This window comes from Diplotaxodon limnothrissa, linkage group LG19 (assembly GCF_057381915.1).
Source record: "Diplotaxodon limnothrissa isolate DT_005_m linkage group LG19, D_limnothrissa_male_GT1.1, whole genome shotgun sequence".
Classification (NCBI taxonomy): domain Eukaryota; kingdom Metazoa; phylum Chordata; class Actinopteri; order Cichliformes; family Cichlidae; genus Diplotaxodon; species Diplotaxodon limnothrissa.
This window is the reverse complement of record NC_140614.1, coordinates 5,227,468-5,251,586: the sequence shown is the minus strand read 5'-3', so window position 1 is coordinate 5,251,586 and position 24,119 is coordinate 5,227,468. Positions and strand designations below refer to the sequence as shown.

The window sequence follows — 24,119 nt, the reverse complement described above, 5'->3', positions numbered from 1 at the left end:
TTTTTGTGTTTCATATAACGGCGGTTCAAACTCCAGTGAGCACCCTCTTGTGCGTACGTGAGAATAGCTTCATCGTCTGAGTTAACCAGTAACCAGACCTCTGTTTCCTTTCTGATCTGCAGCCAGAGAGCAAAGGAAGGAATGATTCCTTGGCAGAGTGCGTACATGTTGTAATTTGAGAGTGTTTTTGAAGCCTGGCAGCGACACAGAGGAGATTTCGACTGAAGCTCCTGATGGCTGATAATCAGGAGATATCAATTTGTGATGATTTTCAAGACCACAAAAATCCACTCTAATTCATCTGTTTTTCCTGGAGGCTTCTGAAACTGAGGTTAGAATGTCATGGGACATGACAGGCTTTTTCTTTTTTTTACTGAGGTTTATACAAGTTCCTGGTTACAGGGCAAGGCTAAAATAACGCCTGACAGTCTACTGCAAGCCATTACATTATGATGCTTCATAACAAATCCTACAACATTGTACTGTCTGACAGGATTAGATTCAGATATATGCAGAAAATATGCAGTTTAATCCACAAAGGAGTGACTGAAGGAGTTTCACAACCTTTATCCACAAGGCTTCTCCAGTTGCGACTGACTGATAGGAATTTCTGTAGATTAGCAGAGCTCCTATACTTTCTATTAGAAATTGGCTGCCATTCAGGAAGGGGGCAACAGATGGTACCTTCTATGAATAGGAGACAATGGTAGAAAAGCCGAAAAAAGTTTTTACTTTTTGTGTCTGTAGCTATAATATGTACAAACAAACAAAACAGAATTTCTGTCCTTTTGGCTTTTCTTACAGAAAAGCTGGTATAGCCATAAAATGCTAGCTGATGTATGCTGACGGGTTTACATTAAGCAACAGCACATGCATAGTTGTGGTGGTTGTAGGTGTGACTGTACATGAAGTCCCCATGTCACAGCAGAAGTCCAGAGTGGTGCATATTAACAGTATATTAGACACGAATGTTAAATGTGTCGTGGAAAGCATGAATTAAACTGTCTTGACTGTAGACAACATTAATATTAAGTGTGTTCCAAGACACAACATGTTGTACCATAATTTCCGCAAAGCGCACACATGTGTCTCAACATACATTTTGAAACTATTCTTGCAAGTTTTACAGCTCAACCTCCGCCATGGCCATTCACAATACACCAAAGTGTATCAAAATGATAGATTTTTGTTATTTTACACATTTACTTCTTACAATTTAAGCCCAGTTGTGCCGACAGATTTATTTCATTTACTACAGCAGTATTTCTTTATGATGTAGAAAAACAGACGTACTGTTGAAATTGTGCTTCTTTGTCTTATATTAGGAAATCTTAGTGATTAAATGTGTAGTTAAGTTTCTTTATACCGACAGGTTTCACAGGTCCGGCCCACATAAGATCAAAGTGAGCTGTATATGGCCTGCCATGTAAAATGAGTTTGGCATCCTTGCACTACGCAACAAGCATCAAAGTTGGGTTTGAGTTAAATAACCTTGTGTTTGTATCGTTCTGTTCTGTCTGGTGTTGTACTGTTACTTGCAGTTTTATTTGGAATGTTGCACTTTATGTAGTCCTGTGTTGATTGTCTATGTAGCACCATGGTCTTGGATCAACACTGTTTCCTTTCACTTTGTACTGTACCACTGCAGATGGTTAAAATGACGATAAAGCCAGCTGACTTGACTTGAATTGAAATAAAGAGAAAACCAGCAAGCCAAGCGAGCTAAATGAAGCAGTCAGATGATGGACATCCTCCAGTAGCTAAACAAAGAGATGGGAATGACAAAGGTGAAGGTGAACAATGTATTGGTAAAAAACCAACAGCAGGCTGGGAGCTGGAAAGATGAAAAGCTCATTAATTTGTTCAATTCAATTCAATTTCTTTATTGTCCCACAAGGGGAAATTAATTTAGCAGCAGGATAAAAGTAAACAGAAGAATACTTTAAAATAATAATGACAATAATAGTGATAGAAAGTCCAAGGACAGTTATTTGCCATTGAGGAGACAAGATGCAGTGAGGATAAAAGAGACCTGGGCCCGTATCCCTAAAGAATCTTTGTGCAAAAAGTGGCTCCTAGCAGCCAAATTCTAAGAAAATTCTCAGAGTCATGACGTTTTCTTAGAATTTCCCCTAAAAGTGACACGACAATCCCAGTTAATATAAAAGCTATTCCTCAAGATTCCTAACGCTTAAAAGGGCTCCTAAGGCGAGATCTGCTAAGAGCAGGGAAGAGGACTTTTAGTGGCTTAGGAGTTCCCCTAAGCAGCTGCACAAAATGGCCAACAGAAGAGGCAGGAGAGATGTCCTGCAAACACTGGATGACAGGGAATTATTGAGATGCTACAGATTGGATCGTGCAGGAATCATGTTTGTGGTGGATCTCCTTAGAGATGCAATTACTTCACCAACTCGACGCCACAACACTATTACACCGGAGACGAAAGTAATCACAACCCTGAGGTATTTGGCATCCGGGAAAATGCAACAATGCAGCAGTGATGACTTGGGTCTGCAATCACAGACATTGCTAAAAGCTGAGCCGTGTTACCCTCGTTAAGACCACACTGGACTTGTAACGTTGTGATTTCTACTTCATTAAGGACAGCCCCTTGAGATAGGCCATCTTGTTTTCAACAGGGTCCATATGGGAGTGAAAGTACAAAATATGTCAGCTAGGATATTAATATGAGCAAATAAGACACAAATCATTATTTGAACAGGGTGTAATGAGTTTAAGTTTTCACATATTTTAGATTCTAATGTTAGGCTATAACCCCTACAGCTTACTATTCATTTTCCAGATATTTTCTTGAATGTGAAATATTATTTACAATTACAGTCAGCATAAGATTAGTGTATAATTATGTTTATTGATTTGAGGGTACATCCTTTCTCATTATCACCAAAAGCTCATTTCCATCAAACTTGTAGGATCAACCAATCACGGCTTTTGAAATGATGACTCATACCTAGTAACGGGGTCAACCACACCTCCTCACTAAGATAGGATTTTTCATCCATTCCTTGCTCAGAGTTCACTGAAAATGTTCTGGAATCACTTCTAAGCTAAAACTCCTGGCAAGGAATTTTTAGGTTAAGTTAGGAGCTCTCTGAGAGGATTCTCAGAATCTTTAGGGATACGGGCCCTGGAGTCTGGAGAATAGAAATTCCACAGTGGTATTCGCTACATTACATCTCTGTCAGTCAATTATTTTTTACTGCTTCCAATTCAATTTAGTGTCAGTTAGTTTACTAAAAAACAGAACAAAAAAAAACCCAAACAAAAACAAATGAAGAGAGAAGAACAGAAACGGACTCAGCATGGGGGAAAAGTATTCTTCCACTTATCCAAAATCTAGTGAAGTCAAAATTTACAGTTATACTGAAGTAACAGAAGTATCCAAAAATGAGGCCGTGATGATTCACCTGGCTGAGTGTGCTCTCAACGGCTTCCCTCACAAACTTCTCTATAACAGAGTCCTGGTGCTTGTGTTTGTCAAATGAATGACAGTAAAATTAACACATTTTGGCTAACTTACCATTAAAAAGGGGAAATTGTGGGGAAAAAATACTGAATTGAAACATAATTAGAATTACATTTAAATTCCATTTCACTTTCACCACAACAACAATCCCCTCAAGCTGTTTTATATTTTATATTTATTTTACATTTATATAAAACACAGAGAAAGCCCCAGCAATCAGATGACCCCCCTCCCCCCATGATATTAATTACAAGTTTTAAAAATCTACATACAGCTCTTTTAAACCTTTAATATTTGCTGCTGTATAAAGCTACAATTATTGACATTGTAAATACTTTTTATAATTTTTTTTATTGCATAAGTAAATGAAAAAAAATACTTTTGTTCATTTGTGCAAAATTTTACTATGATGGCTAAAAATGTAATAACTGTGGACAGGGTTGTTCTTTAACTGCTACACATGCATGCAGAGACTTTTAAACACAAGTATGTCCCAAACATACACTGGAAACAATGGATATAATCATCTGTTAGCTTGTGCACACCCACTTAAAACCTTTAGTTGAATATGTTGGTTGGTTACCAGTTACAAAGTAGCCTGTTTTAATGTCTATTTTAATCAACTTTACACAACGGAAATCATAATTTATCAGACAAGACCTCATAGTAGTGATGAGTATTTGTCAAAAATGGTGAAACTTCAGATTTGCTGTAATTCAAGACCAAAAAAGAAGCAAAATTTCAGCTTTTATAAGTTCTTTCTTTTTTGGGGGGTCTTTTAAATGAACCATAAATTATTTAGTATTTTATATTACAAATTTACTTTAAAAAGTAACTCTATAGCCCATGGGGCAGTTGACTCATTAACAATCAGGCCAATGGTCATCAAAAAAATCATAGTAAAAAACTTTTAAACAAAGAATAATAATACTCAGGTGCGGTAATCTTACCTTAAATTTGTACTTCAGTTTATGTAACTCCCAGAAGGTTGATTCTGTTCATCTGGATTTGGCGCTTTCAGTAGGAGAAATGTTTTATCACTCATCCAAGTGACTTCAGTCTCAGCTGACTGCAGGTTTCCCCAATCTTATAAACAGTACCTTTGTGCAATGACTGAAACTAGCTCACTGAATGAATAATGGGCTGTGAGGTCAGTTTCTTGATAATTAATTAATAATTAATGTGCAAATGCACGGTTTATAAGGTTGGGGATGATTGAGCATGCATCAAGACCTTCAGTTTATGTAAATACTCATAAACATGTTTACAAAACTTTGATGATGAAATCCACAAGATCCACTTTAAGGCTGTCTTTTTTTTATTGACGAAAGTCTTGAATGGACTGTTTACAATAAGTTACATTCACTGATAACAACGCACCTGCGTTCATTCTTGTTTGGATTGCAGGAGCAAGAGAAAAAGAAAAACCATAGAAACCCTGCCATCTAGTGGCCTACACTGACAAGTGCACAGGAAGGATTGAGACCAATTGGAACAACGTTAGTTTAACATCCCTTTAATGAGTTCAGTCATGTAGAAGAAGAAATAGCTCACAAAAACAAATGATTAATTCCATTTACTAATATATTTGACTATAAAACTTTACAAATATGTATTTAAGGTTATATATACATAATTGAGAAAAATACATCATTTTGCAAGGAAAGGGGATCGTAATTCTTACAGGAGTAACATTGGCAGTACAAATACACAAAATATTTTCACATTAAAATGTATTTTCGCTAACATTTCTGTGCTGAAGAAACTCTTAATGACGACCACAGTAACATTAACTTTGGATAATTGAGCACTCTCAAGCATAAAAGGGGACAATGCTGGCTTTTCAGAGCAATGCATATGTACAAGCACATAAAACCACACGTTACCATCTCACAGCCTCATAAAGGGAAGAAATCGCTGTAGTTTCTCAGTAGATCAAAGTGAATTTACTAATATTGACTGTATAGTTGTTCTTGGTGTGCTCTAGTCGCTGCAGTTCCATTGGTCTAAATTAGACTTGGCAGCAGATTAAAATCAAGCTTAACAACATCTCTACATTTTCTGCATCAACAAATTAATACTTGCACCATTCTCATGACAATGAAACTTCATTCAGTAGTTTGGAGGTGTATTCTGCAGTAGTACTTAGTGCAGGCAGAACTGCTGTGCCCAAAATCAGACCGTGTTAATTTGGCTTACAGCAATAAGGGCTGGAGTGTAAAGTTAAAAAAAAAAGGAGGATGTGTCAAACCCAGCTTTGTTGCAGCAAGTTCACACTGTCATGACTATTTATTTGATCCCTGGAATTTTAAGTGATTACAGTGCCACTTAAAAATGACAATGTGTGTGGAAGGGAAAAGAGACAACTGAAGAATATTGAAATAATTTATGGGGACTAACCACATTTGGAAGACGGCAAATTGAGTCAACTCATGTCCACTCAAGACCTTCAGGTGGGCAACAAATCCTTTAAAATGGGCGGGTGTTTTAGACCAAGATTCTCTAAAATGCCCAGACTGCTTCATCACACTCACATTCTGACCCAGCTTGGACTAATGGGATAAGGATGAAGGTCCTTATTGTAGTGGTGGAAGTAGAAACAAAAGCATTTTTTACAGATGTGCGCCTCCAACGTGGAGAATAAATCACTCATTTAACTGACTGCAAGTGCATTTGATTTGAGAGGAAGTCACTGAAAGTTACTCAGCAGTTTAAGTCATGCCTTTGACCTTTATATTGTAAAAGGATTAACCTTTTGACTGAACCGTCTGATGATGCACACGATCAACAGTTTACAGTGCCCGTATGTACAAACCATAGCATAAAAGTGATGGGAAATAGTTACGGTGGAAAAGAGTTTATCAGTTCCTAAGAGCAACAACTTGACAGCCTGGATTGAGAATCAGGTGCCCTCCGGATCCAGTCCTGCTCAAAAAATGGTGTATTTTTTATTCTATGTATTCTGTTCATCGTCCAGTGTGTCCCATCTCTGAATGTAACTAAGACAACAACTGTTTTAGTGTATCAATGAAATTAACAAAATAGTCCTCTTAACGTACACACATTAAGGCATAATTGATCCAGAAGAGAGAGGGGGAAAAAAAGAAGAAGAAAAAGCACAGCACAAAGAACAACCTAATGTGAATCAACACCAAGCACACCCCTTTTCAAGGCTTTGCCTCCAAGCCCAGCACTGCTCACAATCTGAACGTCAGTAGCAAAGAAACAGTCGTGAGGACTGTTTCTTTGCCTACAGTGTCCAACAAAGTATCTGGCATGACCCTCCCAGCCAGATACTTGACCGTTGATACTGGATCAGTCTTGGAAAGGAGAAAATTTCCGCTGCAGAACCCCAGAGGACAGCAGAAAGACAGGTGAATGGGGAGTAGGCAGATGGACTGACAGGAAGCCACAGACATACACGACGATCCGGATCCCTGGATCACTGGATGACTTCAAAGTAGTGCAAGATGGCCATGATGTGCTGTGGCATGAACACATAGCCGGTGTATATGGCCATACCAGCCACAGAGATCAGCAGGGAGTCTGAAGGAGAGACGTTAAGGAGGAATTTCTGAAGACATTCAAGTTTTACTGCAGGGAACCACAAACAAACTCTAACTGATGTGCCTTCAACAATCAGTAGCTGGTAATGTGATTTACATCCAACAAACACTGCCTGCTAATGGATACAGGCTGGCAGCCAGTTACACCTGCATGCAAATGTTTGGCCACCAAACAGTCAGTGACCTCTTTTCCTGGTTTGTGAATAGAAAAGATATCAATACAAGCCCTGCAAAATGTTAACTGGCTTATATAACAGCTGTGGCTAAAGTGTAGACACAAAGTCTCATAATTTCAGTAAGGCAAGTCAAACTTTAGTGGTAAATCTTCTAGCAACTGGAAAGAATTTCAAACTCGTTCGGCAGGATTTACATTCCAGAAAGCAGGGAGGAAAAAATATTTGAAATAACTTTAAAACTATGTACAGAGATAGCCACAATAATGCTCTCAAAATCACACTATTGAGCGTAAAGCATGTTTACACACTTTATAATTACCTTGCTAATGTAAACAGGAAAGCAGACTGTTGCCATCATTTTGCTCAAAGCATGGTCCAATAGACATTTTCATTGTTGAATGTCCTTGCTGATAGCTATCATATAAGATCACCACTACACAAAAAGGCAAGTTGCAGAAGGCTCTGCAGCTCTTATACTTGCTGCTTTCCACAGGCAGCATCTTCCAGTGGGAATATGTGACACTGTTGTCTTGCCTGACAAAATTACTGTGCTTACAAGAAAATTAGCAACCGCATCACACACACATCTGAAAGCTCCTGGTTCTTCAAGGACAGAAACTGCTGCTTTTTATCATCTTACATTTTTAACTTATGACTCAAAAAGATCATTTACAGTACCAGGAAACTTTAGGTGGAGGAACTTCAGTGTTTATTTTTGCTCCATTTAGCTGTAAATGTTGTACAAAACAGATTTTAAACTTGTGACAGGATGTTTTGCAATGAAAATAACCTTGGAGGTCACAGCTCTCTACAGAGCTGTACACCTTCTATCAAGTGACCAGATATTTCCTAACAGATTTGTCAACCAAGAAATTTTGTCAGTCACTGACATTTTCTAACGCTCATTCACTTGCTATTCCCGATAGGAAAAGAAACAGGAAAAAACCCAAACCCTTAAATACTTACAAAACCTACAAAAGTCTCATCAGCCACTGGAAGTTAAGTTCATCGTAGCCATAATCTGCTTCCTGTAGATCAACAATAAAATAACCAGTGTGATCCCTGAGCGACTGCGTCAAGTTATTTGATGAGATGCAGGCCGATAACGATCAGGAAGACACAGTAACACACCTGACCCTCGGAGGGAGACGAGATACACCCCGACAGTGACGCCATCATGCACAGAACGTGATACTGATGACTTCCTGCACTGCCACAGATCAAAGTACAGTCATAAAACCATCAACAAGGGGTACACTCTAATTATTAACTTCGTTCAGTTAACATTGTTTGCGTTTTTTTAAAAGCATAAAATTAAAATAAAGGTCATACGTAACGTGTATGTACTTCACGCGACAATCACCTGACCGACTCTCTTACAGTAGCTGAAGCTAGCTTAGCTTTGATGCCGCCCAAAGAGTAAACTAACCGCACACACGCTGGACTTGAAAGGCAAAGTACACAGCACGACAACAAAGTGTGAAACATTCTTTAATGTATCAATGAAAGGAATTTGACGCTTTACTCAAGTCTGTCACTACAAACACGTTTCTTTATGTCAACTAGGTTATGAACTAGGAAGCGGTTTACGCACACATCGCTCCAGTTTTCATCCGTTTATACACAAACCAATTACAGATTAAAACACATAACTTGTAGAATAACATTTAGAGCAGTCTCTACAATGTGGCGGATGAGTGTTCAATTCAGAATTGACTAAGCTGTGAACTCTTTAGCTTTCAACGATAACAAGGGCCGACTCGGTCTATATGCCGCATTTGCCATAAATCACCGCTCATGTGTTAAAATGCTGTAAATGGTTTATACAAACAACTGAAGCTATGTTTACTTTTACCCAAAGTTAGCGCTATCAGTGAAAGATCTAGGCCAGTCAGGCTAGCGTTCGGCTAAAGGTAGCAAATTAGCTCGGTAGTACATCCCTTCAGAAGCCACTTCAATACGGAAAAAGGATACTGAACACCGTCCTCTCCCAGGGCTCCAGCATGTACAAGGCTGTCACCAGAAGATACTGGTAGTAAAACCAGGATAACTGCTTCCAACACTCTCCAAGTGCCATGGTCCAACTTTTAAAATCAACTTTGCTCCTTCCTCGCGGCTCTTATCCTCTTTATGTTTCGTGGTGAGGTGTTTTGTGCTCACGTAAGGTTTAATCGCGAGGCGCTGGTTTCCGGCAAATCACAACTCCGCGTTCAACCGTATGATTGTGACGCAGACCAGGGTGTTCCACCTTCCTAATTTCAAAATAAGAGTCAAAAGTAACTTTCAACACCACATCAAAGTTGGATTTATACTCTATGTTTCAGAACAGCAGCTCTATTTTTATTTGCTTGTTTATCTTGCTTTGCCTTAACCGAGTGCCCATCTTAGTGTATTTTCTTTCCATTAAGCATCAAATATCTTGGTTCTTTAAAACAGATTTTGAGTCACCCCCCAAACCAAAGCACTCTACTGGCCCAAACACTCACTAAAGCACTAAATGTGGATCATTCCATGGCTGAATAGATTCCCCAACAAAATGCTATACTCCCCAGTTTGAAACACATTTCCTTAAGAAGTACAGATATTTATGAAATCAGTTAACTACCAATTAAATGTCAGGAAACTATATTATGATCATACCAACTGTGTACAAGTGAGGCAGACAAAGCACTGTCTCTATTCCTACAATTCTGATAGACATCAGAACATTTACTTACCGAAGCCATAACTGTGGCAGCATGCATATGCTGAAAATTACCCGTCTCAGGCGAGATTATTTGTCAAGGAAAAATGATGTAGCCTTTCAAAAGTTTCAGAAAACTGTATTTTTTTGCATTTTAAAAAATAAAAACAGCAGCAAATGTAAAACTTTTAGAAGTTTTTCAGTGTCAGTGTGATTTAGTCTATATTATTTATGGCCAATTACACAGGCCACATTAGCATGATGGCAAAATTGCAAAAATACACTGATAGTCGTAGAAAGTTCTGTGGCTGCTCTACTAACAATGCACAATAATGACCAGCATTCAAACTACAGCGGTGCAAATTGGTCGAAAACAAGCAGACACTATGAGTGTCGAAGTATTCTGCTAATAAAATAACAAAAAATCAAATAAAACAAGGCACAGGTTTGATGATGCTCTTGTTAATATAAACAGCATTGTAATTCAGATTAATGAGGGGAAGCTAAAGGAAAATCAATATGTTTTAATATAGGGGCAAACTGTCCTGTCAGAAATTGATGAGGAATTTGTGTAATCAAGTGGGAGGAGGTGAAGTATAGGATTCAACCAGAGGAGAGCTGCATTATGCTGACCTGTACCTTAATAAATCAGATTTGTGTGACCGATTTAAATTTTCTACTCCCAACATTTTTGCTCTCCAAATTACAAGACACAAGAACACCGGAGTCAACGGCAAAAGGTTGTGTTCAGGCGCAGCACTTAAAGTTTTACAGACATGAGGTGGTACATTTTTTCTAATGCTGAAAAGGATTTCATTTTTGTTACCTGTTGAACAATGTGTTCAAAATGTGTATGACAAACATGATCAGGCGACTGATCACAGACTGATTTGCCATCTCAGCCGTGACGCTGAAGCAAAAAAAGCTGTCAAAACTGTTGTAACTCCTGTAAACACAACACTGACAAGTTATCACTGGCGCCATGATCTTATTTGCAGAAAAAGAAAAAAGAAGATGGACATTTACACATCCTGCAAATACAGAACAATAACAGCGTTAACTTAAAGTGATGAGCACACGTCCAGCGTTCACTCCCCTTTAGCTTTGCTTTGGTGAGCATTTTGGATATAAAGACAAAGATCTGAGCCACGAGGTGTGAAGTTAGAGACAAAGTCCAGCTCAGACCTCGTTCAGTCCTTGTCAGCAGTGGCTGGCCAGGATGTTGAAGAAGTGGTAAACCTCATCTTTATCGAACACGGCCACCTCAGTGGAGCACTCAGAGCACTGCACCGGGTGGTACACCTCATCAGCATCCATCCCCATCGCTGCTGGAGTCTCATCCGCAGGCGTCTCTGTCTGCTGTCCCCTCCTCCTCTTCCTGTTCCTCCGGTTCTTCTCCTGCTGGTTTTTGTAACGCAGCACCTCCTCTCTCTTGACTGTGCAGTTCATCACAAACATTGCTCGATACTGCGTGCGGTACTTCTCGTGCCTGAACGGACACAAGAGTGATGTGTCGTTACATTTTAAAATGACAAAATCTCTACAAACTAATGAACGTTTCTCTTACAATCACTTCAAATCTTTCTTTAAAAAACAAACAAACAACAAAAAACTGATGTAGAGTATGAAGTGACTCACATGCCTTGTGTTGTCAAAACAGCTTTGACTGTGATACTATGATCCCTAATCAACCAGGCTAATCAGAGACATGTAATGGGAGTTGGGCAATGGCCCATTGGCTCTCCTTAGTCAGTTTTTATTCATATTTTCATCACATATTTAATCACTCCAGCTTGTCAAACATGGGAACTAGTCCTGTGCATATATGAAAACATGGGTGTAGCTTTGGTGTCAGTGAAGTAAAGCTTAAGTGGAAGTGGATTAACCTGCATTCTTTGTAATGGCCAGCAGGGGGGCAGCAGGGGGCGAGTCCTAGCTTTGCGAAAAGGTTTCCAGTTGTTTGAAGTATATGGCTAAACGGCCCTCAGCTCCTGTTATCTGTGCCCTCAGCAAGGACATTCTGGATAAGTTAAATCACCAAATTAAAGTCATAAGGCTCCAGTACACCCTCTGCTTTGGTCGCTTCACACGCTGCAGCAAGCTTATCACGCAGTCACTTCTATTTATGCCCATTAGGGCATAAAGGAAGTCAATGCATTATTTGCCTGAATGATGGGTGTCGCCACTCAAAGAATACCGCCAACATCAGCACTAATATATGAGGAGAAGAAGTCAAAACCCCAAAGTCTCAAGTTTTCAAAATGTTTCAAAATCTCCCTCTGTATATGTGTATGTCTCTGAGCTTCTGTCCTGGAATATCATTAAAATGGTGATGAAAACCTGACACAATCGTACACTTGTGTTCAACCCAGCTGCGACAGCTGCAGTGGAACGCTCCAGGTTACAAAATCAAGAGTTGCACCACAGGTGGAAGATAAATCAAAACAGCAGTGTGTGCGAACTGATGCAAGGTTATTTTCAGTGCACACTGCCGTGCTTTGGGGCACACGGTGAGCATATTGAATACAACATGATGTTGTTCTCAATCACAACAAGTGACCTGAGCTCTCCTAAAATATATTGCATGTGATACTTTGGCACGCTGTGCATAAACAAGGATTAATACAAACACTTTTCAAAGACTTTTCTTAAAATGTCAGTATTATTACGTTCTAGCAATTTTCCCTCTGCTGGACTGAAACTCCACTGTGTAGGACATGAAGCACGTTTTAGTGTAGTAAAAAAGAAACTTGGCCACTATCAGAGATGGTATATGTAACACTACTCCATCATCAGTCAGATTTTGTGGATGTCAAACTTCTGTAGAGGCGAGCAGCTCTGTGATCTCAGTTAACATTAGGCTGACACCTTAATCTGCTGCTGGGTAAAGATAGGGATCTGCACTGTTTTGAAACCTGCTGTGGAGCCTCACCTCTGACAGTCCAGGCAGAGCGTCGTCATGCAGGCGGGACAGTTAAGCACAGCGTCGCTGTGAGGCAAAGCTTGAGGGTGGCGAAGCTTTGAGTGAAAAGCTGCAGCAGGTCGTTTTCTTCTGCTGTACCTACACAGGAAGGTAAGAGGTGGAATGAGTCTCTGGAGGGAAATTTAAAAAAAAGAAAAAAAAAAGAAGCAAAAACATCTGGTGGCATGTGTTTTAGAAATTGTAAGAGAATCTGTGTTACTCTCTCCTCCTGGCGTCAACCCAGGCCTGGTCTCTGTCGTCCTCGTCGGGGTCGTACAGCAGCTCGTCATTGGTCGGAATGGTCCGCTGTCTCCGCCTCTGGCTTGTTGAGCTGCCTACAGAAGAAATTTTAAATACTGTTAGTGGCAGGTTGTACATGTATTCTGTCATCATGATTCAGTTAAAAGGACTGGATGTTACAGTCCCTGATAATGCATTGCTTTAGATGAAGAGACTCTCGAAGGATGGCTGTTATGAGGAAAAGGCAGCCTAGAAACTTTGCCAGCAGCACACATCGTTGTGTGCCTCAACTTTCGGTCTTTTACCCAGGCTAATCTGCCATTTTCCTTCCTTGGTTAGGTTTAGGGATTAGAGATCGATCTAGATTATCATTTTAAATTTGGGACACATCATCAGTAGTGGACCTTGGATTCATCAGGTGTTTCGGCCATTATCACTAGACACCCTCATCCAAGGAGGCCCTGCCAGGGTCGATCAGGCCCTGGAGTGTGTCACTGGTTTATGTTAAATTGTTACTTCTCTCCTTTTTTCTTCTGTTCAGTTTCCTACAGTTTATTTTCTATCTATTCACTGCAACTGAGAAATAATACTTACCTCTTTAGCATTTATGGAGCCTAACTTCTTCAAAGGGATAGAAAAGGTGATAGCGAGAAGTAAGACAATGACATCTTAATGACTGTTAGTAACCACAGCAGGAAAACCAGTTCTCTTACTCGGTGTGCCGTCCTCCTCTGAGTCCGAGTCAAAATAAACCTCATCATACATCTGTGGGTTAGAAAGTCCAGGACCACCAACAGCACTTCCTTCCCCTTCTGCTCCTCCTCCTCCTGGTCGTTTTGAGGTCTCTACCAGAGAACAAACACACAAATGCTAAGCACAAACTGTATTTACAGAGACGGTCTGTCAGACACAGCAGGATAAGTTAGTTAACCTTGGGATTAAACTTGGCTTCCTCCTATACCACTAGTGACACAACATAATACTTGTTTTGTGCTTAAACATACGCTGCAGCACATTATTTAGTGAGTCAGAAATTAATGCTGGGCTTACACTGTGCGATTTGTGGCTCATTTTGAGCCGATTTTTCAGTCGTGCGACTGTTTTGGGGATCGGCCCGAATTTCGCCTTCATCGTGTTTCGTGCATCGTGTAGTATACGTAGGGTATCGAGAAGCGATTAACACCTCACGACCAGCTCCCGATCATCAATCGCTCGGTCGTAAGAAAACCAAACCTGCTTGAAATCCTGTCGGCCGTCGTGAGGGTGTCACAGCAGCCTCTCACACTGCGCACGCGCAAACACAGAAATGAAAGTGAAAAAACGGGGCACACGACACAAGCGATGGAAGCACAACTTGTAGAACTTTGGCAAGCTCATCTGAGCCTTTCCCATGTGGCCTAACAAAATTATCATGACCACAACAACCGTGAAAATAATTGGATGGACATTGCTGCTCAATCACAGCTGCCTGATCAATGTTTTTCATTAGCAATTTAGCAAAGTTGATGGTGGCAGTGTGCGTGTCTGTGTGAGTGAAAGACAGAGAGGGAGAGCGAGCGACAGATTTTCCGTTATAATGAATAGCCTTTATTGTCATTGTACAAGGTACAACGAAATTGGAGTACCACTCCCTTGGTGCAAAATGCAATAATAAATATAAAATATAAAAAGTACAATAAAACAACCGAAGTACTCAAACAATAATAAGTACGATATATACAGAATAGCAACATTCATATAATGATAGTATGAATAGCAGCATAATATAGTGACAGTGGTAAGTATGGTATAGTTAAGCAGGTTCAATTGTTTTGTGCCTTTTTACTACGGTGATAGCTCTGGGAAAGAAGCTATCCCTGAATCTGTTTGTCCTGGTTTTATGTGACCTGTACCGTCAGCCTGATGGTAATAGTTCAAACAGTTGATTACTGGGGTGAGAGTGGTCCTTAATGATATTGCCAGCTCTGCTGAGGTACCGAGAGTTTGCAATGGCCTCCAGGCTGGGCAGAGAGCAGCCAGTGATCTTCTGGGCTGCGCTGATGACCCTCTGCAGTACTTTCCTGTCTGCAACTGAGCACCCTGCATACCATGTTGTTATGCTGTACGTTAGGATGCTCTCTATGGTGGCTCTATAGAATGTCACCAGCAGCCTCTCCTCCAGGTTGTTCCTCCTGAGCACTCTCAAAAAATGGAGACGCTGCTGGCCCTTTTTTACCACCACTGTGGTATTTGCAGTCCAGGACAGATCATCAGAGATCTGCACGCCCTTCATGTTATGGACGCACAGTGTGAGCACTGAAGTCGCATCAGAGCATTGGGGCGTATAATGTGAGCATCGTGACCTGCGAACTTCTAACCCCTGCGAGTCAATCGTGCAGTTTGAGCAGAAGCTGAATAACGTGACTGAAAAACAAACAAACAAAAAAAAAAACGCACAGTATCTGCCCAGCTTAACAACAGTAGCAACGCCGGTTGTTTTGGAGCCAGAAGTGGCCATAATTGGACAAGATGATGGAGTGCTAAGTTTTACTCAGCAAATAAATGAACCACACAGCTGATTATTTGTAAGATATTTTCATTAAAAATGCTCAAAACGACAACATCACAAACACTGAATTAGCTAAGATGAAGCTTTGCACACAGCTTTTGGCTATAGCTGCCATCTAATCAGTTAATAGAAAAGTAAATCCAGACATATCACTAAGAAAATACAAATACTAGCAGCTGGGTGTTACCTGCTGCTGGTCCCCAGGTTCCCTGCATGGTCTTGATGGTGGAGCTGAGCTCTGCCTCCATCTCTTTTTCAAAATCATCCTCGCTGGATGACTCGCTCTCCCCAGTTAGATACTCTCTGATCAGCTTCTTTTTCTGGTCCGGAGTCCCGTTCAGGAGCACGTCCAGCTCATCCTCCGAACTGAAACAGAGAAAAAGTTTTCAGGAAAAAACCCCAAAAAAACCCACAGACTCCCAAACCCAGAAGATTAAGAAATTGAAGTAACCATTCATATGTTATTCTGCACACGTAACATTATATCATCTGGTGGTATCGTATAGTATTTAAAAGACCAAATAATTAAGCACTTAATTTGAAAACCAAGAATCCACGTCGAAACTGTCGCTTTAAGCTTAACTCAAAACCAAAATAAGTTGCCTGTACTCACTGCATCCATCGGTACATACATATTTGCTGCTTTAATAATGAATAAACTTCAGATCTTCAGGTAGACAAGTTCTTTTGAAGTTTTGGACACATCAAGACATCGCAAGACATCACTTATAACTATTAATAATTATGACGTCTTGCTTAATTTTCTCCAATTTAGCGCCATAATATTAAATCCAGAATATTCTTGGCTAATTAGGGCAATAATAAGCATCTACACTCGTGTATTTTATTTTCTTCTCTCCCGCTTTCCTGCAACATTTAGACTTGTAAAAATCTGCCGCCTTTCTATAAACATAATTAAGCAGTAACATCCATGTCACGTTAAAATAAATTCACCGTAAAGAGGGGCTCAGCGCAGTCTCCCTGCTATTCTAGTTTGTTTACATGTTAGCTCCCAGCTAGCTAACTGCACTTTAGCCTCCCAAAGCCAAAGCTGCGCTGGCCCCTAAAAATAAACACCCGTGTTATCCTCGCACCTGCTGGCGGCCCGCTCTTCGTCGCTCGGCTCTTCGATCTCATATGACTCAAAGTCTTGTGCTTGACCTAGCTTATTCATGTTAAATGTTAGAGGAGCGTTAATTACAATAGCATGAGGTGCTGATAAGTTAGCTACAACACGCCAAATTGCTTCTTCCGCTTCCGCTTCTTCTTCGTTTGTGTTTAATAAGGGTTGGTAAGCGTATACTAAAGTCTATTACCGCCCTCAACTGGGCTGGAGTGTGGGACAGGCGCTTAAGGAGGAATATAACAAAAGGATGAAAAAAAAACTGCTTTATGTTATAAAGTTGTATATATCCCCAACAGTGTCACCAGCAAAGCACCTCCACACTATCACACCTCCTCCTCCATGCTTGTAGAGACCATCCGTTCACCTTTTCTGCGTCGCACAAAGACGCATCTCAAATTTGGACTCATCAGACAAAAGCACAAATTTCCACTGGTCTAATGCCAATTCCTTGTTTTTCCTAGCTCCAAACAAATCTCTGTTTGTTGCTTTTCCTTAGTAGTGATTTCTTAGCAGCTATTTGACCATAAAGGACTGATTAGCACAGATGTGTCTGCTTTGGAACCCTCTTTTCCGGACTGACTGAACTTAAGTAATAATGGACTGTGATTTCTCTTTACTTAGGTGACTGCTTCTTGTAATAATATGGAACAAGGTTGTCAGCTGTGTGCCAACCTGACTTCTGCACGACGCAACTGATGGTTTCAACCCCATTAAGCAGGCATAGTTGGTGCTGTGGGAAACATTAAAATCTCACACTCCAAGCCCCGCATAATCACAAAAAGAAATTTAAAGAGTTTTCAGTGAGCAAGCTTTTCTTTATAACTTCTTCAGTTTTACCCATATGGAAAAGATATATATAAATCTTATAAAGTTTGTATCTGTCTTGTGTGAAACTTGTATGAAAAGCATATAAGAATGAAAACAGATATAAGATCCCTTGAAAAATTATATAATGAAACTTGTATGTTTTGGATACTTACTAAAACAATGTATGAAAGTAATGCGAAAGTGGCCACTTTCATGAGTAAATCATGTAAGCCTTATATGATTTACTCATGAAAGTGACCACTTTCATGAGTAATCACATATAAGTTTTTACTATTTCTTTTCCGTATGGGTAACTGGTGTCGTATTACATTGATTGACAATGTCGATTTAGCTTGGAAATATTTCCAGAGAGTTTTATCTGCTTTGTGGACAAACATGCACCCTTTTGTCAGGTCAGAGTTAAAGGTCGGGTGGGCCCCTGGTTCAGTTCTGAACTGGCTGGTCTCCTATATGAGAGAAACCAGGCCTGGGCAGCTGTGAGATCAGATTCTGATGGTGATTGGCCACTTTTTCATCAGCTGCAGAAAGGCCAACTGTGACTACTTATTGACTTTAACCACTGACACTCGAAATGACCCTAGCTGGTGAGGTTTTGGCAAGCTATAAAGTCTCTCTGTCAGCTCTCATTCCACAGAGCTACCTCCTCACTTAATTATTAACTCCACTCCTGTGTCAGACAAAACCAAAACTCTCAATTGTTGTAACAAACACTTTGTTGCTTCTTATTCTGTGTAGCACATACATATACAACTCTGCTGGCAGTTCCTCAGTTACTAATACTTTTTCCTTTACACCCTTTATGGTAGAGGAGGTATGTATCTGCTCAAGGCATTTCCATTGAAACTGAGGCGTCATACAAATATCTAGGCATTGTGATTGATGACAATCTTTCCTTTAAGCTATGCATTGACCACCTAATAAAGAAACTGAGGGTGAAGCTGGGGTTCTTTTTCAGAAACAGATCATGTTTCTCTTTCACGGCAGGGAAAGGACTTGTTGCTGCCACTTTTTTACCCCTCCTGGATTACGGTGATATACTTTACATGAATGCCTGTGCTCATCTGTTGGATTCTGTCTATCATGGGGCATTAAGATTTATAACTGGCCATAAACCTTTAACACACCACTGTACTTTATATTCTCTTGTTGACTGGTCCTCATTGCTTTAAGCAGGACGGTTCATTGGTATCACTTTATGTATAACTCTATTTCTGGTTTGCTGCCCTCTTATTTATCAGAGTGCATGTTACACAAACAGTTTAGTCATAGACTGCGGTCTCAGGACATCATTACGTTCACTGTTCCACCAGTTCATACAGAGCATGGAAATAAGGTGTTCTCCTTTTCTGCCCTGTCTTCACATTATTGCAGGATTTGAAGCTCTCTCAACTGATTCCACTTGCAGACTTTAAAAGACGAACACATGTTTTTGTGAAATCATCACTGGGAACTTGTTCTTGCCTTTGATATGACTGTGTACATTAGACGAGTTTAGCTATTTTATTGTTTCTGTTGTTGTTGTAAGTTTAATATGTTTGTCTGGAACAGGTCTTGCTTGTAAATGACACATTGAGTCTCAGTGGGTCTACCTGTATAATAAAGGTTTAATAAAAATAAAAATGTAAACACAATATTGAGTTTTTAAATGATTTCATTCATTCAGAAAAAACAAAAAGCCACCCTAATGTACCCAGCCCTGTATCAAAAAGTAATTGGTGTGAGGCTGCTTTGATGTTTGACGACCTGGACAATTTGTCGTAATTCATGGAACCATGAATTTTGCTCTCTGCCACAAAATCCTGAAGGAAAATAGCTAGCCACTAGCTTGTACCTTGAAGCTCAAGAACACTCAGGTTATGTAGGAGCACAATGATCTGAAACACACCATCAACTTCACCTCTGAAAAAAAGGTTGTCGAATGGCCTCGTCAAAGTCAGAGCAGTTTTAGACGCATGACCTTAAACAGAAAACCCTTCAATGTGGCTGAAGTAGAACAATTCTGGAAAAAAGAGTGGGCCAAAATTCCTCTACAGCTTTGTGAAAGACTCATTGCCAGCTATTACAAATGTCTGATTGCAGTTCTCGCTGCCAAGGGTGGCACAACCAGTTATTCTGTTTAGGTGGTAATTACTTTTTCACACAGGCTTGGATATGTTTTTTTCCTTAGTAACTGAAATCATCATTTCAAAACTGCAGTTTGCATCAACTGCGTTTTATCTTTGTCTAATATTACAATTTATTGGATGATCAGAAACATTTAAGGTGTGACAAATACACAAAAACTAAAAACTTCTTCACAGCACTGTATATTACCTTATAACATTTGTGCACTCAAACAATTTTTTTCCCCAGGTGATGAAATAAATTAACAGTTTGTTTCATTGGTTGAAATGGTCATTTCAAGAGTATTTCATGTAAGAAAGCCATGAAAGCTGACTGCATCACTGATACTGGAGGTGATTCTCAGGAGTCAGGTTTTGATGGTGATGCTGGCATGTAGGCCGCACATCCACAGTAAAGCACTGGCTTCATTAATGCAGTTTGTGCACCATCTTTAGTCGTCAGAGGACATACTGGAGGATCTCTCGACACCTGTCTCTTCTCTGTTTTGATATTGTCCGTTAAAGCTTTGGTAAGCATTGGTGAAATATGCTGTGATAACATTTCAGCAGAGTTTTATGCCGTATTTATGGATGGCATGGTGAACTGTGTCCACAGACAGTGATTTCTGTGATTTCAGTGACAGAATCATGCCTGTTTTTAATGCATGTGAAATCCCCAAAATCATCACCCAGTGTTGATTGTTGACCTTGCACACAGATTTCTACAGATCTAGTGATGATATAATACACTTTATGAGATATTCTTTTGAGATAAGTCTTTTTTTGTTGGAGAGCATTATTCTGAAGTTGTTCTATTTTTGGGGATGCTTTTTTTTTTTGCAGATGAGTGAAGCTCTGCCAATCTTTACTTCTGAGAAACCCTGCCTCTCTGAGATCCTTCTTTTATACCCAACCACATTACTGACCTGTTGTCATTTAACATAAATGGCAGCAAAACGTTCCTCGAGCTGTTTCTTTGTAGTACTACTTACTTTTCCAATCTATTCTTGCTCTTTCCTAACATTTTTGTTTCAGCTGAAAATGAATAGATTTTTTTTTCTAAATAGTTAAATGTGAATTGTCAATAAAATGTGGATTTTTAGGATTTACAGATCATTCTGTCTTTCTTTATATTTTACACAGTGTGCTAGTGTTTTTGGAAGTGGGGATGTATTTTCTTAGGTGATTAGAGATCGTCCACTATTGCTGAAGGAGAGCCCGACCCAACAAGACACTACAAAGTGGTTGATATTTACAAGATACACGTAGACGTGGTCGTGTTTTTTGTCTTGCCAGATGAAAGATGCTTATAAAAGACAGAAGAGAACTGCAGGAGCAAGAGCCTTGCATGCAGAGACCATAGATTTAAAGAATGTGAGATAGAGATGGAGCCGCCACTAGATGGAGCCAAAAGATCAGACATGTTGTTTCAGATGCTCAGGACAGATGCGCTGATGAAGGCCGACACCATGAGGTGCTATTAGGAAGGCGGATTTAATACACAAATTCATCCATCCATCTATCCTCTTGCGCTTGTCCTGGTCCCTACTCCTTTAGTTTTTCCCATTTTTGAATTACTGATGAAACTGTGTGCAGGGTGATGCTGCTTAAATAGTATGCTGTGTGAGATTTAGTAGTTTGATAGCCTGAGTTGATCTACTGAGACTGCAGCTTAATTTTGTGGCCTGTTTGGACTAATGTTTAATTTTCCACAGTACTCAGTAATTCTAAAATGAGTGTAAATTAAATATCTAAAATCAGTGGTTAATTAATTTCAATAATTTAACCATTATGAAAATATGCTTGGCTTATACAGAATATATATCAATTAGTTACATTTAATCCAACAAGATTAAATAAATTTTAACATTTTACATGATTTTATGTAACAAAACATGTAATCAAATGATCTAAAGTCAAGGTTTTGGGCATAAATATTTTTTTTTTCTGTTTTCATGCATCTGACTGAGCATGAAGACATATGGCCAACCTGAAATCTGATCACATCACTACCAAATCAGTACATCAATTTCAATTCTTTTTTATTTATTATCCATCCATTATTTTTAACCACTCATCATGCGTCACCAGTCCTGCACAGGGCTAACACAGAGAAACAGACAACCGTTCACTCTGGCATCCAAAACAACAAAACAAAAACAAAACCAAATGAACCCATAACACACTGTTTTTGTGTCTAACTGTATTGTTATCTCATCATCTGGTTAAGTCAGTCTGAGCACAGATGTTTGAGCCATCTTTGGGCCAAAACGGCTCAAATATGCTTGATTTGTAAGAAGGCTGTCTTAGATATGCCAGGTTCCATAAATGAACAACTCGACATCTGGGTAAAGGAATGCACTTTCTAAATTGTGGTAGCATTGCCTGTGACATTAAACTTTAACAAGACTGACAGGTTTACTTTAAATTGCTATTTGCTACTCGAACTGAATTGAATGCCTTGAAAGCACAACTACTCGATTTCATTTCAGTTTTATTCATATAGCACCAAATTACAGCAACAGTCAACTTGAGGTGCTTTATGTTGTGAGATGAAGACGCTACAATAATACAGACAAAAACCCAACTATCACACAACCCCCAGTAAGCACTTGGTGACAGTGGTTAGGAAGAAATCCATTTTAATAGGAAGTAACCTCCAGCTTAATTAACAAGACTCAGAGAGGGACAGCCTACTGATGTGAGCAGTAGGGGGTGACAACAAAACTGATTTTGGTTTGCAGGCACCAGCCAGAAAACACTCCAAATGCCATTATGCAAATATCATGCATTGTTTTGCTGTGTATTCAAATGGTTTCTCAACAGATGAAATCATGTTAAGGCAAGAGATTATTTTTTGCCAGAGTTATACTGTCAAGTTATAATAAATAGAACTGTAATCTGTAGCAATTACTGAAAAACATGCTATTTAATTACAGATTTTGAAAAAAAAATCTAGGAACCATCCATGTGTACTGGCCTAATAATCTCTGAGAGTGCCAAACAGGCAGGCAGTTGACACCAGCAAGACAGGAAGCCATGTTGTCAGACATGACTGACTATTAGTGCTGTTCTAATGAGCTGTTTTCTTTATCCAATCGGTAAAAGGCTCTGTTACTGTACAGAGTAATGCTTGTTCACCAGCATGTTAAACGTGAGGTAACATCCAGAGAATGGCTGAACACTAATTCTCCCTTCCAAAAAACAGCACTTTAACAAACATATTGAGGTAATAATGTAATAATGTGTGTGGCTCATTTATTGAATTCGCTGTAGTTACATGTACATTACAGTGCACAGACTGTAGTGCTTTGGTGGAAGTAAGCAACAACTTTTTCACACAACTTTTTTAGATCTAAGATATTTTGAACTACGAGACATTTTCACTGTTACTCAAGGTGATAACAACAGAGCAGCAATAGCTGTATTTTTTATGAGTACTCAGTGACAATATTTCACTTTGCAAAAAAGCAAAGGCTTCTGAACTGAACCCTTTCAGCCTCTGGCATGACTGACACTTCGAATCTAAAGGCCATAGAAGAAGCTTTATGTGCAGATTTCATGCCTTATTTATTTCTTGGTTGTCCCTTTCTGAGCCTGGGTGCTTGCTCAAAATAAAGCACTGCTCTAATTTTGTAGATTATATGTTGTAATCGCTAATCAAATATTTTCAGTCAAACTACACTGATGAAAATAGTTCCATCATTATTATATTTTTGAGAGGGTAACAAGCAAAGTCAGATTTCTCTCATTTGTGACCATCACAAAACGACTGAGACTCATGCATCTATGACTCCACTTGCTTGTCTTGAGTCATTATGGAATATGGTCATCATATTCAAAATTTGTCATGATCGGCCATGACAGAGCATGACCAGTAGCTGTTATGATGACTTTGCTGTTTGACAGCAGACACTTTTTTTCAGTGTCTGCTGCTGTGTTTATCTTTATTAAAAACAGTCAGCAACAGCAACAGAAGCATAAAAGACAGGAAGTCCATGCAGATCTTCACAGTTACTTTGCTGGATTTAGGAGAGGGCACGGGGAACCAGTACAGCAGCGAATTCTGTAGAAATGCAATACACCAACCCAAAAGTTATAGAGCGCCGCTAACTAAAGCAGATTGTCACAATACAAGAATCAATAGAATACCATACAGAAAATGCACTGAGAATGTAAAAGATAAGCCAATAAACTTTGTTTTCAGAAGGGGAAAAGAAGCAAACCTGAGATCTCCCACAAAGCTCTGCATCCAGGCTCTGACTGCAGACAGGACTGGAAGATATCAGGCTGCACTCAGATGAAAACAATGCAAACCTATGTCTCTGCTCAGATCCCAAGTGTTTAGAAAAGAAGGGAGACCAAACGCAGTTTTTCAATAAAACACAGTAAAGAAAACAA

The 24,119-nt window shown here is 39.5% G+C and overlaps 2 protein-coding genes across 2 annotated transcripts; both read right to left on the bottom strand.

The window, feature by feature from the left end:
• Nucleotides 1–5,246: 5,246 nt before the first annotated feature.
• On the bottom strand, nucleotides 5,247–9,410 carry sptssa (serine palmitoyltransferase, small subunit A). The gene is made up of 2 exons (XM_085343291.1): nucleotides 9,204–9,410; nucleotides 5,247–7,033 (listed from the first exon to the last, which is right to left on the bottom strand). Exons 1-2 carry the CDS (start codon nucleotides 9,304–9,306, stop codon nucleotides 6,930–6,932), a joined length of 207 nt encoding a protein of 68 aa, XP_085199417.1. The 5' UTR covers nucleotides 9,307–9,410; the 3' UTR covers nucleotides 5,247–6,929.
• Nucleotides 9,411–10,066: 656 nt separating this feature from the next.
• eapp (e2f-associated phosphoprotein) lies at nucleotides 10,067–16,920 on the bottom strand. Its single transcript, XM_085342811.1, has 6 exons — nucleotides 16,757–16,920; nucleotides 15,850–16,028; nucleotides 13,828–13,959; nucleotides 13,095–13,209; nucleotides 12,845–12,973; nucleotides 10,067–11,401 (listed from the first exon to the last, which is right to left on the bottom strand). Exons 1-6 carry the CDS (start codon nucleotides 16,834–16,836, stop codon nucleotides 11,113–11,115), a joined length of 924 nt encoding a protein of 307 aa, XP_085198937.1. The 5' UTR covers nucleotides 16,837–16,920; the 3' UTR covers nucleotides 10,067–11,112.
• Nucleotides 16,921–24,119: the final 7,199 nt, after the last annotated feature.